The sequence below is a fragment of the Periophthalmus magnuspinnatus genome, chromosome 1 (assembly GCF_009829125.3).
Source record: "Periophthalmus magnuspinnatus isolate fPerMag1 chromosome 1, fPerMag1.2.pri, whole genome shotgun sequence".
NCBI lineage: Eukaryota > Metazoa > Chordata > Actinopteri > Gobiiformes > Gobiidae > Periophthalmus > Periophthalmus magnuspinnatus.
The window spans coordinates 24,250,785-24,268,384 of NC_047126.1; the positions used below are offsets into that span (position 1 = coordinate 24,250,785).

A 17,600-nucleotide genomic window follows, 5' to 3' on the forward strand; every position below is an offset into this window, starting at 1 on the left:
GTCTGCAGCCTGTCTGTCCAAGGGAGTGGATCTCTCCTTCACTGTGGTTCTCCTCGAGGTTTCTCTTTTTCCCACTGGACTTTTTGAGTTTTTCCTTGCCGAGAAGGAGGGTCTAAGGACAGGGGATGTTCTGGGAGAGTTATCCATTTGCTTGTTTTCTGATGATTAATTTGCTTGTCTGTTACTGAACAATATCTGTCTCATTGTTAATTGTCTAACTTTCTGTTGGTAAAATCAATGATCACGTTCAGCTGTTGTGATTTTGGGCTTTACAAAATAATGTCTATTTAATTGAATTATTAAAACTAGATGAATGAACCTTTCCTGAATAACTGTAGAATGATCTTGAGTTGTATTAGAACTATTACAAGGCCACATGGTAATATAAAAGAAAGTAAAAATGCTGTTCTATTTAAATGCAGAGTGTTTTATATTATCATTGTGGCATTGTGATCAGTATTTAGTATCGAATCTATTCCTTGGGCATGTACACCATATAATAATAATAATAATAATGCCTTACACTTGTAATGTGCTTTACAGGCTTGTCAAAGCCTCTCAAAGCTCTACACTATAGTCATTATTCATTCATTTCCACACTTGGTGATGGTAAGCTACTATTGTAGCCACAGCTGCCCTGGGGAGACTGACAGAAGCGAGGCTGCCAATCTGCGCCATCGGCCCCTCTGACCACCACCTAACATTCGCGCACACACCACTTTCATACTAGGCAATGTGGGTGAAGTGTCTTGCCTAAGGACACAACGACAGAACTTGGTCCGAACGGGACTCGATCCTCCGACCTTCGGGTTGGGGGACCAACACTCTAACCACTGAGCCACTCAGTGCCAGTTCTGGCAACAGTGTTAATGTACTGAGAAAAAACTTTTATGTGTATATGCAGGTTTAGGCACTAGCAACCCAGGTAGTATCTTTTTTTTTTTAAACTGTAAGAGTATGAGCTACATGCTGTTCCTTTAAACTAAACTATAAGTAGCCCGAATGACTAAAAGTTGAATGATAAAAACTAAACATAAATGAATAAAAAGGATGAGTAGAGATCCATGTTGTACTTTTCAATCCCAAAGCCCCAAACCAGATCATGGAGGCTGAGACGCTGAGAGGCTGACACTCTCAATTCACAGGAAGAAGATTCCACGGTCGACTTCCAGGTCACCCGGGACTTTCTGTGGGGAGATTGCATGTTCTCCTCATGTCTAGGTGGGTTTCCTCCAAGCAACCCAAAAGATGCACAATGGGTCAAATCCTCCAGCTAAGGCTGTGAGGTTGTCCTGACTGGTGCCACAATACTAACATTTAAAATTGTATTTCAAAACCAGCTCAAGTTCATTCTAAAGCTATTTAGGAAAGGTCCCTTTCTGTCTTGTGAATGTGAGTTTTTAAATATCGATTCTTGCTCAAATGAGTATCTAGTTTCGATACTAGCCTTAGTATCAATTAGTATCTGATTTTCAATACTTTTGACAACCCTAGTCCTGACCAAGACTAGACCAAGTCTCACTGCTCCACAGGTTGGTCCAGTAGACTGAAGGAGAGGTCAAATGCAGAGGACAGATTTCCCTTCAGAGAAAGGCTGATCTTAAACATAAATCCATGAATTAATGACATACAATTTATCACAGTAAAAATAAATAAAAACTATTATGCATTTAATCTATGAAATTAGCATGACATCGACTAAAACGAGGGACACTTCAATCAGAGATGGTAAGATTAACTGGTTTTCCAACTACCGCGAAATTTTTTGGCTACGGTAGGAGTTTTGGAATTTACAGTACAGTATACCTCAGAAATGTCTCTTAAGTTGCAATGTGTAGCACAGCGAGAGTCACTCACTAGCATGTGTGTGGAGCCCAGGCATTTCTTTGTCTCAGTAAACTGGGAATAAGCAGGTGTCCCAAAATGTGTGTAATACACACGTGTTACACACATTTTGGGACACCTGTTAATGCCACAATTTCATTAAAACAGTTGTAGTGGTTCATGTTGGTCATAACAGATGGAACAATACTTTTTGGGGTCAATATTTATCGTGGTTATGTTTTCCTTGCAAGAGTGGGACAATTTTGGTTATTTTTTGTTCTATGTTGAGATTTGAGCTGTAGAGTGTAGAATTATGAGCTTCTATGACTCATTATAGATACAAAATAACTATTTAAGTGTTGTATTATGTTATTTATTTATTGGCACTTGTGTTTTAATATTGTGCATCAAGAATACTTTCTGTGAATAATTCTGCTTTATAGTTTGGCTTAAGTATTATATTTTACTTAAGTATTGTATTGTTTATCATCTATATTTACTTCAGCAATACATCGCCCTTCAATCCTGACAGGCCTACTTGGCGCTCTGGAGCGAGGAGGAGGAGGGGCCATCTCTGAGTGCACTGACACACAACATGGGAACACAAAGGAGACTTATGTGAGGCTGTGTGACGGAAGAGATGAACGAAAATATTAGCATATGGGAAGTCAATTAATTTCAGAAGCTACATAATTCCTTATTTTGCCTTGTTCTTTTAAGTTTAATTTTATTTATTTGTTTGATTGGGACAATGCATGCTAATGAACAGACATGATACAACTTGAATGTAAACACACCGGATTATAGCCAAAGGCTCATTTCTGCCCATTGTCCCAAGGGCTGGGGTCACAGAAGGGCCAAAATAAAACTTGCACTTCACTCATTGCACAGTTCCCATAATTGCATAATACCATAATATAGTGCAATACAATAATTAGATGTACAATATAAGGAGGTTTAATATTAGGGCTGAAATGATTCATTGAATAAATCTATAACTAAAAAGCTTCAACTCAGATTTTACTGCCTTGATGACTTGTTTAATTATAATATATTTTTTTTAAAACCATGTGAAACTGAAGCAAATGAAGTGCACATGGAGCCTGCACAGCACGGACTGCCCAACAGTGAAGAGAGCCGTGTATTTAGATCCACACTGGAACTTTTGAACTGTACCATGCTTAAGCACGATTGTGTGGAGTTCTATGGCCACACTCACACCTGCACCGACCTGAGCCACGGCCGGTGATATCATCACACAGGGCTGTTTGTTTACATGTGGCGCAGCAGCGTTAACGCTATAGCAGAGAAAATAAGACCACTGGCAGAAATATCTCTTAAATAATGAGGCAGATATGAGTCCTACTGTGATACTCCTCTGTGAGTTTATGGATTAAACAGTGTGAAGGAGCGAGGACAACAGGGGATGAGGATTCAAAACTTCTGTCTCTGTCACTGTCCATAGTGAAGGTGAGCGTGGATTCGCTGTTTAGTGCAAAGCTCATTCACTTTTCCTTCTTTCTTTGATCCTCTCCACGCACAAGATAAACAGAAGTGGTGTTTGTGAGCGACCATGTCGTGGCCCCACCTCCTCCAACCAGGCCCCAATATGTTTTTAAGAATATTTTATGGAAAAAAAAAATAAAATTACTCGATTAATCAAAGTAAATAATCAATAGATTACATGATTACTAAAATAATCCAAAGTCGCAACCCTACTTAATATTTTAATGTACAGACTACACACCACTATGCTAAATTAAATAAATATCATAAAACAGGCTACATCACACATAATAAATCTCCAGTCCCATGACATTTGACTTTCAGCACTGCCACACCAAGGAAAAACTGATGTCAATTTCCTTTTTTTCTTTTTTTTATCAAAAATCATAAAATCACATTTGGTTTCCTCACAATAATCAGAACTCACAAATTTGATATCATGACATCACTACTTCAAACACCCAGAAAATGCATAGTTAACTATCACAGGGACTTACAACGTTTATATCTTTTAAAAAGTGAACACTGAAATGTTAAAGACTTAATAGACATTTAATGCGATTTGGACGGGCTCATTGAAAGATGGTAGGGGGCACACGGGGCGGATGCAATTTTGGCAAGTCCCCTCTGCCGATACGATTCAGAAAAGAAGGCTGTTATGGAGGTCGTAAAAAGGACAGGAGAGAAGAGATAAATCTGAGGTGACACTTGTTTCAATAGGATTTGACTGGGCTTAACCACAAAGAGCTCAAAGTGTATGCAATCATCGGGGATCGGCTTGTATAATTAATGGGAAGAGACAGGGTTTATGTCATTTAAAGTGCATTAGAATGGGCTCGTTTGAGGGAAAGCTGTTAAGAAGAGGCAGCGGAGGGGGGTATGAGGGGGGAAAGAGTTTTGCAAAGTGATGAGACTCCACAATAAGACATTAAAGATACTGTGTTTGTGTTTGGTATAGAGTTATAATCTATGACACCCTTGGATCATTATGTTATCATTTTAAATCACAATATTGATCTAAAATGACATAATTAAAGAAACAAGACTGCTGACTTCCTCGTTAGAAAACTGCAGTGTTAAGCTAACATCAAAGCAAATATCATCACAACAAAGAGCCGTGCTGCTGTCGGCCCACAGCAGGAGCCGCAAATACTTTTTGGCATCTAAACTGAGAATAACACTGTATATATTGTATACACTATATCACTAAACGATGAAAAATAAATATTTGCAAAATATCTGCATAAATATTTATTTCACCTGGTTAATAGGAGATCTGCTCCTGAACCTCTGCACGTCGTCTGCAAATTGTGGCTGTATGAAGTCATTTCATCTTTACGCAGGACTGTGAGCTGTCGTCTGTGAGGCGTGAGCAGAGTTTTTAAGATAATTCATGGTGGAGAATAGCTGCTCACATATGTATCTGATTTTCTGCACAATTTCACTCTTGTTCTTAAAATCCGCAAATAGATGTTCTGAAATCTTAATGAATGAATATTTCAATATCACAATGATCTTCCAGTTTAGAACTAGAATAAATAAACAAAAAAAACAAACAAAACTAAGACAAATAAAATACACTTCAATTAAATACTGGAGCTGTGGGTTACCGACCCCTGCCCTAGCAATAAACGTTATGTAATACACCTTTGTGAAACGTGCCTTATAACCAAGAATAAGACTCTGAGCGGAACTACTCAAAGATGCGGCTCCTACTAAAGAGGCATGAGTCCTATCAGTTATCGTAGCACGTCCGAGTCTTGTTACAGTTTTGAGTTTCTGTATACCTGCAGCATTTACTGCACTAAAGCTCTAAGAACTAGTTTCTTTTTTTTTAAATACTAACTGCACTCTGGAGTAAACTGATACTAAACTTGCCTCTATTTCTACGCAATACAAACAGAGCAGCAAAAGCAGCAGTATCATCTTAAGTATTAAAGGGGCTGTAGCAGAATATTTCATGTAATAAAGTAAAATGTGTCTTGCTCCAGTACACATATATTATAAAACTCTCAGGGTCCAAGTGACTCCATCTAATTATAAAGTGTGTCTGCAAACGAGGAAGTAAGGACTGGAGCGAGGGACAGATGAGGACAGAGTCTGATAGTGCAGCACCTCAGGCCACTGAAGATGTGGGAAGAATTATATCCATCATGATTGAGCTGTATTAAGCATTAGGGATGTGACAATAACCCAAATATGGTGAGATTGTATCGCTAAAAGTCTCACAATAAGATTATGAGACAGGCTCAAGTCTTTTTGCTTAAATTCATTGTTATGGTTCAGCATGAGCCATAAAACAAAGGGAACGACATATACCATGATCCTTTGTGCAGTTTCAGTGCTATAAGCACTTTTAAATCTTAGTTCTTTGGATTATGACAGAACCAAAGTCACTGCATTTTACAAGGAAAAAGTCACAATTTTGTTAGTCTCCACAAAAATATTGCAATAAATATCATACCGTGAGATGCATATCATGAAAATATCCTACCAAGAGATTTGGACATGGTTACATCCCTTTATCCATACGTTTGAATCAAGTGTATCTTTTATCCGGTGGCAGTGGACTGCAGTGTGTCTGGGGGGAGACAGGGACATGATGTGCTGTAGGAACAGCTCTTTTGACTTTTTTAATGCATTATAAATTTTGTCTTTTTACTGTGCACATGCACAATTTCATATTTTTTCCTTGGCTAATAGGCCCATTATTTTTGATGAAATTTGGTATGTCAGTTGATAAAATATTAAATGAACAAGTTCTACTTTTCACGTACTTGTGCCTTCAAACCAAACGCCACCTTCCTCATTTAAGTACTTACTCCCTTCTGCCCTCTGCACTTGTAGAGGGCAGGAGGCGTTTGGTTTAAAATATTCAAATTAATTATTGACATATTAAGCTATTTCCAAACAAGCTATGCTAGATGCAAAGCTTACTACTACTACTATTACTATTACTACTACTACTACTACTGTGACCGCTAATAACACTATAACTAGGGCTATAGCTATCTATTATTTTAGTTTTGTTATTAGTTATCTATTATTTTAGTTTAGTTATGTTATGTAGTTATTTTCATTTTCAGTGACTCAATTAATCTATACATTTTTACCTTCTATAAAACATCTTTAAAAGCAAAGATTTTTTTCTGATAGAAAGATAATTACACATCAGTATGTCCCCAAAACAGAAACATTAAATGTGAACTACACTTAAAGTTTCTATGAATTCATTTTGTTTAATAGAAAATAAAGTTTTGTGTCCTTTCACTTGAGCTCAGATGAGAGTTAAACATGTTCATGTGTTTATCCTGTGGTGTTGTATTTGATCTCTGAGCTCTGTCTGCTGCACTGAGGTAGAGTCATTGTGTGGCACTAGCTCCATGTGCCGTTCACTTTAACCTCCATGTTTTCCTCTCTCGTCGCGGTCTTTTATTTCACTGGTTTTAGTCACTGAATTACTCGATTAATCGTTTCAGCCTGCTCTATAACTATTACTACTGTCACTACTACTACTTTTACTGCTGCTTTACTTTTACAACTCCTCTTTCTGCGAGCAGGACTGAATCATTTTTGCAGTGTTGTTTAATGATCAGTAAATAAATAAATACATACAATAAATAAAATATAACAAAATAAAAAATTTTTTTAATTAAAATAAAAAAAGTTTAAACAAGAAGGCCAGTGATATTAACCAATAATATTAAAACTAATTCATGCCACTGGCACAAATAAACTTCATGTAGAATCATCTCAAAAACCGGTTGCAATAAATGAAACAATGAATTGGTCATAAGGTTTTAAGTCATAGACTTTTACAGTTAAAAAAATGTTCCCCAGTAGTGAAAAGGTAAAATAATAACAGTACAAATGACATGCCTTGAATCCAGATTGACACTTCTTCAGTACTTTTACGGATGGGTGTGATTAGATAGAGGGATTAGACAATCATTCATTTGTTCAACATTACGTGTGACCAAGGCTCTTGAGATGTGATTTTGGACTTGTCAGGCAAACACATGATAAATGCACATGTCATGTATCGAATGATATGTCATTAGTGCGATCTACTAACAAGCACACACATAAATGTCTACAAATTCAACAGATTAGGGTTTGTCAAAAGTAGACTTTTCAATTTTAGTATCATAGTAACAACTATAAGAGGGTAGTACTCTTTATAAAGAAATTGAGCTTTTCAGAGTACTTTTCTAGCATCATACCTTTCGTCCTACTTGAGGAATCTTTATTTTAATGTAATGTTACTCTTACTTGAGTACAATTTTTGGCTACTCTACCCACCTCTGACATCAGATTAGCGGCTTATTTAAATTTGCCCGCTCTTTTACTCACCCTGCTGACAGTGAAGAGCAGCCCAGGCCTCCCGGAGCACACACCAGTGAAGCAGTAGCGCAGCCTCCAGTAGAACAGGTGCTCGGAGATGAAGGTGAGAATGGACAGACCCATAGCAGTGGCGAGCATGTAGAAGACCCCCGCCATGTTGTCTATGTCCAACTGACTGGACATTACCTCGTTCTTCTCGTTGTGACAGATGCCGGTGAGCCACTGTGCCTCCAGCTCCTCCATCTCACCTGCAACGGGAACAACACAAAGGGTTCAAGCGCATGTGTTGTTCCATAACTTTTTCTTTTCTTTACAAATTATAATACGTATAATACTATATATATGTTACAGGCAAAGTAAGAAATGATCACTATTTTCTAATGGGTGCCTAATGGCCAAATCTCTGGTGAAGTCAAAGTAAATGTTTCAGTCATTGTTTGTTTCAGTGGATACATCAGCGTGCTCTTTGTTATTGTCCATTCCCCACATGTCTTAATAGTTGTCAATATTTTTTTTCTGGTAGATTTAGCCTTCACGTAGCTCACTGCTCATCTCATTTAGGGCTGCAACTAACAATTATTTTAGCAGTCGACAAGTCAATGATTAATTTTTCGATTAGACAACTAGTCCAATGATTATTTCTGTTGTACTGAGACATTCTCAACTAAATAAAGGCTGAGGTGACTGAAGGCTTCTAAAAAGAGTATTTTACAAGTGTGTATTACTGATAAAATTTAGAAATCTTTTTTGACATTTTCTTAACAGTGCCACTGTGTTTGGTTTTTTTTTGGTTTTTTTTGTTTTGTTTTTTTAATAAAAGGTCTTTCTATGTGTTTGAGAGTCTAATGAGCCTAATCCTATTCTGATTATCAGAATAGGATTAGGAATATATATTTTTTTTAATTATTTTATTTTTAGTTGGCTAGTCATGATTACTCCATTAATTGGTACAGCTCTAATCTCATTCATTAGTTTTTAGCAGCATTTTCACACAAACATTCACTTACATTTTTACTAATGGTAAAACCAAAGACAACGTCCAATATAAAAATAATATAAAATAAAAAATAGACCTGTTGGCCATAATGGGGCAACAGAAAACTTTTGTTAGTGTATTTTACATTTTATATCTCAATATTACTTTGAAGTATCCCGATAATGATATTGTCAATCCAACAAGAGTTGCAAAAACATGTATTTAAAAAATCCACAATAAAACGTATCTGTTGCCTAAAGGAGGGATTCTATACAATGCCTGGATTATCAACCTGCCCTGTGGCATATACACATAAAGCTCACATTCAATTTCAAATTCAGAAAATAAACGCTAAATAAAATCATTTCATCACATAAACTATGCTGTGTTTGGGAAGTATCGACAAAAAGTATTGATCAGGTGTAGATCACCTTTTTTCCACTACATGATGTTTGAATTGTATTGTCTACTGTTCCTAATGCTTTTTGGCAATTTTAGTGCAAAGTAAATATATCTGCAGCTTTCTGGTAACAAATGGATAAAAATATAATGTGATGTTGTTGTAGGTGGAGTTTAGGTGTTTAGTCCCTAGTACTGAACAACACTACATACACCTGGAATGTCAGTATTCAGTCTGCAGAGCGCTGCAGTCCACAGTGCACTACCTCCCTGAGATTGTCCATTTACTCAGAGCCAGCTGGTTGTATTGATCCAGCCATCACCTGCCAACACCTGTCCAAACAGCCAAGTCAACCTTTGCACCTGCCAAAAAGGTCACATCTCCAACCTGATAATACACCTCAGCCATCAGACGAGCGAGAAAGTGCAGCAATCACTATCAATAAATGTGATACCACCTTTCAAAATTCACTTTCATTTTCACAAATCAAATTCCACCAAAATTCACTGCTGGTGAATCGCCTTAAATTTAGAGAAGAGAAATGTCTTCTGTAGTTTTGTACTGTACTTACATAAATTCAAAAAGAAAAGTATTATATTTTTTCATAATCTATATTTTTTACATAAAAATGTAGCATTTTATGTGAAAAATATGCCAATATCTGGGACACATTGAGCTGAAAAATGTATTTAAATAAACACATAAATAAGGTATTTAAGATATCTTATATAGTTTTTTAGTAAACTAAATCATATTGAAAATTTGTTTAAAAATTCACTTCAATTTTTTTGAGTTAAGACTTTAATAAATCAGGCTTTAAATTATATATAAACAAATCCTTCCGTACGATCTGTCAAAGAGAATAATGTTTGGTGACATAAATGTACCATGTTGTACTGTTTTATGTGATATTGTTCTGACTTTACACATGCAGTTTACAAAACACTGCATCATTCAACAATAGTAGATTGTCTCATCTTTAGATACACATTGGCTCCTGACCTTTATCTGAGTATCCAGTGGCTGTACCTGACCTGGTGCTGTACATGCGCAGTATCAGTGTATGAACAGTTACTATGACTGTGATTGTGAGAGTGTTTGTGGCCTCTCCTGGTTTCCTGGTCATAGGAGGAGCAGTGAGGTGGAGCTGTGGTAATAGAGACTTATGAGTGTGTGAGCTCAGGTCAGGGATGGCTGCACCCTTCTCCTTCTCTCTCTTTCTCTCTCCTCTCCTCTCTTTTCCTCTCTCTCTCTCTCTATTTCTCTTTCTCTAAAGTAAATTACATAAACATTGTTCACATTTAGTTGTGATGATTTACAGTTTGTGTTGTGTACACTTCGCTGTGACATCCTCGTACATTGTGTCTGCATTCTGTCAATGTAAACAGTGATACTTGATTAAAACAAATACTAAACAATAAAACATTGGCGTTTTTGCACTGTGTTTTCTGATGGGGGTTAATCACATGCTTGTCTCAGGAAAATGTTTTTTCTTAGGCTGGAATTTGTTTGATTATTTGTTTTGTTCATTAGTTCCTGCAATGAATGTGTGATGATATGACACAATATCTCTTCAGGATCATCAGATTGTTCTCTTTCCTGCAACTTTACCATTGCTGCTTTTCTACTTTTTTTTTTTTTCTCCATTGACTTCCATTATAAAGAGCTCCCCCTACTGAATACCTCACTCTCCACTTCTGCAGTATATACAACCACAAGATGGAGCCAAAGTGTCTCTTACTTACATTTCAACATAAACTATCGCTATATTTAACTTAAAATCACTTTGAATCTTTCACTGTAATCAATATTTAACCCTTTTTACTGCCTTAACACCAGACTTTAATACATACTTTTGCCTCAGTCACAGCTGTATTGTACGAGCAGATGTGACCAGACTCTCTAAATCTGTCGGTCATCTGCTGCTTTATTTCTTTCTCAAAGGTGTTCTCCCTGTGCTGATGGCTCGACTGGTACCACATTGGTCTTAAACTCTGTAGGACTCTTCAGTTTGAATAATTAGCAAGCCTCACGATTAACATTAGCGTTGTCATTGAGGCAAAAAGACCTATGCTCATGCCATTTCTGCTATTCCCACAACTGCTACTACTAAACTAGCATTGTTTACTAGGCCTATTTAATCCTGTCCCCTGCTCCAGCACATCCCGCATTTATCCACCAATCCGAAGAGCAGGGGAATGGCTGAAGGAGAACCGAAGTAGAAGCAGTTTACTAACAGATCCTATATATAGGTTTCAAAGTTCAAACAAGAGCTAAATAAAAGATGGACCCCAGAAGGCCTCTAATGGTTCCTCTGGAGTGGTCAGCAGAAGATGGAAACAAGAGATTACGGCGGTGATGGAAGGAATAATACTAGTAGTGGTGGTGGCCATTTAAAATAATAGATTTTGAGTAGTCTCTCTTTTGAATAGTGATCCCAATTTTGTCAAAAAAAACCCCATTAGAGACTAGCCTTACAGGGCCTGAGGATGGAGGAACGTCGCAAATCTACTGCTACCTTTAAATATAACACATTACTGGTTCAAATCTTGTAAAAACTGGGCTCGATTGGACTGATGTGTCCTTGTTAAAGTTTCATAAGGCTAAAATACAGAAAAGAATGTCCCAAAAAAGTATACAGTTTTCTAAGATCTCTTTAAATGCACACTGTCATTTTTTTGCAACTTGTCTGTTTGCATGGAGATGTTAGTCCTTTACCTCCATCTACCTTGGATTTAATTTAACATGCGGCATCACCAGCACGTCTCCATGGAGATAGATCAATTAAATGCCATGCTTTCCAACACTCCGGGAAAAACCATAACTTCTCTATGGAGACAAGCATGAGGCCGACCAATGAGACATAAATGAGGAACTAGAGAGATCGTTGCCATGGTCACCTATAGTAAAGAATGTCCAGTTCCAGTAGTCAGTGTGTGGGAAGAAGGGATTTTTCATTTTAATGTTCCCTTTAACACTTCGACAAATGATATTTTTGGTATTTGTACTTTATCTAATGCCCATGTTCTGCTAAACTAATGTGAACAAATCCTTTTCATTTTAGGTAATAAATGTATTTTTATAGTATTAGGCATGAAATAAACAGAATAGTTAACAGTGTTTTGTAAATACAGTATATTAACACAATTCTGCATAGTGTACAGACCAGTGCAGTGTTTTTAAGGTGAATATTTGATAATTCAGAGGAAAAAATGCTCTGACAGAGACACGCATTTTTATGTAATTTAACTATACCACAAGCCCTTTTTTAACCACAAACCTATAAGAGTTACTTGTTCATATTAAAGTGCTAATATAAAACTTTTTTAGGCAGCAGATTGATCGAAACAAAATATTGGCTTGTGCTAGAGATCGAAGGCCGATACCCAATACTCTTAAAAGCCCAAATATCGTCTATCTCTACCACAAATACATTATTATATGTCAGATTCAGATCAGATTCAAATGGAACTTTATTGTCATTGCATTTATACAAGTACAGTGCGAGAAAATGCAGTTTTAGCATCTAACCAGTGCGCAATCAAGCAAGAACTAGATAAATAAATATAACAATATCTTATGTAACAGATGTAGGTGTAACATGAGCATACTGCAGTTCATTACATTTATATTTTACAACTAAAGTCCATGTTAAAGTGCATATATTTAACTCACTTTAAAAAACTTTAATCAGTGAACTTTCTGGCCCTGTTTTTACATTATTTTCAATCAGAATTTTGCTCTTGTTCGGCTTACAAGATGGCCGCCCGAGCAATAGAACCCACATTCTGTTTTGTATCATTGTGGCAGACCCTCCAGTAGAAAAGGTTCCACAGTGCGCATTTAAACCCCCAGTTGAGTGACGGCTCCCAGTCTGGATGTCAATTACTCCAGATAACCCCTGGAACGTCCGCTCCTATTCCATTAGGTCAACATGGACTCCTGCATCTCTGACCCAATCTGGACGGCCAGCCTCATCCTGCGGCGCTGCGCACGTCTTTATTGTCTGTGAATTCCCGAGAGGGCTAAACCCAACTGCTCCGGCCCCCAGTCAATCCCGGGTTTTCCAAGATGCGTGTGCACGTCTGCTCGGTGATGGGATCATGATGAAGTGGGTGGGGGGAGAGCGGTGAGCGGGAAAGCGGGTAAGGGTGCGGGGGACAGTGATGGAAAGGCGGAGAAGAGGTGAACTGGTAAATAGAGTTTAATGGGTTGGTGTTGAAGGAGGGGATTGTATATAAGAGTTGAACCTCAGACTCATGTTTTGTCCACATTCAGTAAAGATTTGTGGGTTATTGGTTTTTGTTTGTTTGTTTGTTTTTTTTACAAACCAACTGTCTGTTCATGTGATGCAGGTCATGTGCACTGAGCCAAAGGTTTGAATCCACTTCCAGCTTTACCAAAGTTGATATAGCATTAAAAAAAAGTTAATTTGGTTTTTCTTTATGTAGTCTTCATTTTTATTGTTTAGAAAAGGTATTACAATCACAGTTGCACTTGGGTTGCCAGTGCCTAAACCTGCAAATAGAGGACACATGTCAGTTTTTCTCATTCTCAGAATATGGACAGTGTATCCTGGAGCAGGAGAGGCACTGATTAATGACTGGCTGCAAGGCGACCGAATTGTAACATAAATAACATGGCCATTATGTCCAATGTTTTCGTAAATAAGGATAAATCAGCAATGGCAGGGCTCCCGAGTGCGACCATTTTGGGCACCTAAAATTTTGCCCAGTGCAAAAAAAAAAAAAAAAAAAAAAAATCCTTGCAGGTACTGGTGTGCCTGACAGATCCTCATCACATCCCCGCTCCTGTGTACTCTCTCCTCATTGTAAACACGGATTAAATGGTATAGAACACATTTTATTGACAACTAAATGGAAAAAAGCATTAATTCACTCGTTCTCAGCAGTCAGAGCTGAGGCTGATGCACTCACAAGTTTGTTTTTTTTTTCATGTATTTGTGAATGAGACACTGTACTTACCTTTAAAAAGAAGCATCAAACCTCCAGATCATCCACACTTTGTCTAGTTACTAAAATGAGGCTGCCATTGCGCAAGGTGAAAATTAAAAGACGCAAAAGACGTCAAAGGTCTCTCTCTGCACTTATGATATACCCAAATAAAAATGTTAAGAGCACCAGTGTACCCAAATGAAATTGTTAGTCTGGAACCCTGACTATATTTGATGTGAGCATGTTTACCTCGTATCAGGTGACACACAGAGGTCAGGTTTATGAAATGTAAAATCAAACAGATCAGTTCAGTTTTCTCGTACCTTGACATGCTTCGGATAACGCAGAAGTGACATTATGCCGCTTGTCTTGCCGGTGTATGTGAGTGATTCCTTGATGTAAAACTCTTCAAGCGCTCATTGGAAGGAAAGAACTTGTAACGTAAAGGTCAGTGGCCAAAGTCCCTTATTCAAGATGGTGCCTCAATTCGGTCCAAAATTACACATAGGTATACGTAACTACTACTGCATGTTCTTAAGGCCTGTGTGATTTGTCTGATGGGTTTACTTCATATTTCCGTGAGTCTGGAGGTTAAAAATTAGGCCGGGTAGTTCCATTCAGAGGGGCAGTAAGCTACGACATTCCTGCTCTAATGTAACATCTATGAGGTTTTTGCCGAGTAACGCTAAAACCTACAGGGACAGAGAGCTGGATGTCACTTACAACATCAAAAACTTCACCAAAGGACACGTCTATTTACAAAGGTACCAAAATGGCTACACGACGCTGCCAAATCCTACACGTAAGTACAAAGCAGTGGGCGTATGCTAGTAGCGCTAAAAACAGGGATTGATAGGCAGGCGATGTCTTGAAAATAACTGATTAACGATAGCTCAAACGTTAACAAATCACTCCAAATACAACGTCGGGTGAGTAAACGGTGAGGGGAAACAGCTAACATGGTTAAAAGCTCTGAAAAGTCGATATTGCATAATAGGTCTGATTTAACATGTTGTCAGTGACCCGTAGCCTGATCTGTCAGTATTTATTGATTTTAAGGAGACTAGGCAAAAATCTCATAGACGAAATGCTGCACATACCTTTTCTCTGGCCAGAAGTAGCACGCTGGCGATGTGCAAAGAGCCTGTTTGATAAGGCAGAGTTACAAAAGTCAAGAGGGGATATGTGCGTGGGGGAGCTGCAGTGGTCCTCCATGACCCAGCTCACAGTCAGGATGAGGGGGCAGCGGAGAGGAAGAGGAGGGGGTGGAGACAATGGAGGCGAGGTGAAATAGTGAGGAGTAATGACAATGTGAACTCAAACGGACACTCTACTCTGCACAGTAACTACACTGCGAGCGCACACACTGAGCCTTATCGCATGCAACACTCACCACGTTCAAATGCACGCCAGGAAAACGGGATAACTGGCCTAGTTAATTCAAAACTGAACTATGAATGAGGTGTTGTGGATCAACTCTCCCGGATCCCAATGACACATCTGGAGAACTCGATTCGTGCTCAGACGTAACAGCGCAGTCCAATTACAAATAAGCATAGACTAGGAGAGGCATTCAACTGCACAAGGTAAGAAACAGCCAGGGAAATATTAGACACATGTTTGGACGTGTACTCACTCGTTTTAGATCAGCAGTGATGACAAACTACGGCCCCACCACCGCCGAGTAGCACGTGTTTTTTTTTATTGTTTTGTTCTGCTACGTTATAGGGAAAGTAAAAACTAGCGGAGCTTCAATTTGTTTATTTGTGCTGCAGAGGGCTAACAACTTTTGAGAACCACAGTTGTCTGAAAATCAAATGCTCATCATAAATAAGATGTTGCTTTTTATGTCTGTCATTAGTGTGGTTGTAGTTTGTATGATAGCTTTATTAGCAATTACAGCTACAAAGTTTTATTGCTAATGCTAAATTACTAGACACTCCTGAACGCCTCGTAGCTCCCCCGTTCACACTTATTTAGTTGTTTGATCTGCATCTAAACTGGGGCTGGGATTGGGGGCCAAGGCGATTTGAATTTCGTTGTCCAGCCCGCTTGGAGTTATCTGGGTATGTAAATGTATAGTCACTAAGTCCTCCCCAGGCTTTCTCATAATTTTACTTAAAAAAACAAAAAACTAAAGTAAGTTTAGCCTGATGTTTGACTGACCGTCTCCGATGATGCCGAGTATGGCGAGGTCGACGAGCCTCTTCCAGTAGGAGCCCTTCTGCAGAGCGATGCCGTAACCCGTGGTAGCGAAGATGTATCCGCTGCCGATGGTGACCAGCTTACAGCCGTCGTCCCGCCCCGCCATGTAGTTGAGCACAGCTGCGTCGTAGATGAACGCGTCCAGCTTACTGTAACACAGCACAGCATAGGTACGGGTCAGCTCAAATCAACAGAGCTTTGCAACAGTCTATTCATGAATAATAGTGGCCAGTAGGGGGCGAAGAGGGATGTTGTAATGTAACGTTAAAGGTTTACTATGTAACTTTTGTGGTAGGGAGTACGCTATTTGCTTATCTCCTTGAAGATTATTTATTTTGTGTCCCCCGATATGAGATAAACGTGTTCAAATCAAATATTGCTGATTTATGCTGATTTATTCTTGATTACAAAAACATTGCACAAGATGGCCAAGTTGCTCATGTTATGATTTGGTATTTTGCTCCTCAAGACACATCACAATGAAGACTGAGCCTCACATGAGTCTCTCATTTGGGTTGCCCGTTTCAGTGCTGAAATTCAGTTAGTTTAAACCTAAAATGTCTCTCTCTGATCTGAATCCTCACTCCCTAAACCCCAGCACTTGCAGCCAATCATTAATCAGTGCTAGTGCAGCCTCTAAAGCTCAGTGAGTGAATTCTGGAGGCTCTGAGCTTTAACATGAGGCCTGTCCATATACTGAGAATGAGAAAAACTTGTGTGTGTCCTCTATTGGCAGGTTCAGTTGTGTTTCAAGTCTATTTTTAAAACTGTAAGAGTGCAGGATGCATACAGTTTCTTTAAAAAATATTTCTTCTTTGTCCTTCTTCTCAGAATCCCCTGCCTCTCCTGACCACCACCTCCTCCTCAGAACACAGGCCTGGTATATCATCTTCATATTTTCCAATAACCTGCTGGAGTTTGTTCTGGCTCAGCTCCAGGCCCACGTCTGTGCCATTACACTGCTCTATGGGACATAAAGTAGTCATCACATAAACGCCATTACCATAAACGCAACTCATTGATGTCTGAATTATGGTTTAATGTGGAAATCAAGGGTGCTTTTAGATATGCCAGTGTAATCAGCATAAAGGGTGTCTGTCGGGATTTAAGCTCTGCTCTGTTTCACATTCACTTCAGTTGTGGCCAATGCCCGATCTCGTCTGAGCTCACAAGCTAAGCAGGTCTGGGCTCGGTTAGTATTTGGATAGGGGGCCGTTGGGAATACCAGGTGCCACCTTGTCTAGTTTGCATGTGGTGGTTGTCAAAGGGGTGGATGGCATATTGGCAATCTGCTATAGATGTGACTGATATAGGCAACTATCAGTTATAAAGTAAATTATAACTGATCCCCCCCCCCCCCGAAAATAAAATAAAATATAATAATAATAAA

At 38.6% G+C, this 17,600-nt stretch overlaps 1 protein-coding gene across 1 annotated transcript in view; it reads right to left on the reverse strand.

The window, feature by feature from the left end:
* The window catches only part of grin2ab (glutamate receptor, ionotropic, N-methyl D-aspartate 2A, b), a 252,602-nt gene that overhangs the window by 12,324 nt on the left and 222,678 nt on the right, over positions 1–17,600 (reverse strand). The window contains exons 15-16 of the mRNA XM_055221615.1: positions 16,172–16,359; positions 7,684–7,922 (exon numbers count right to left, since the gene is read on the reverse strand). Coding sequence (XP_055077590.1) covers positions 7,684–7,922; positions 16,172–16,359 — 427 coding nt within the window. The remainder of the gene's footprint in view (positions 1–7,683; positions 7,923–16,171; positions 16,360–17,600) is intronic.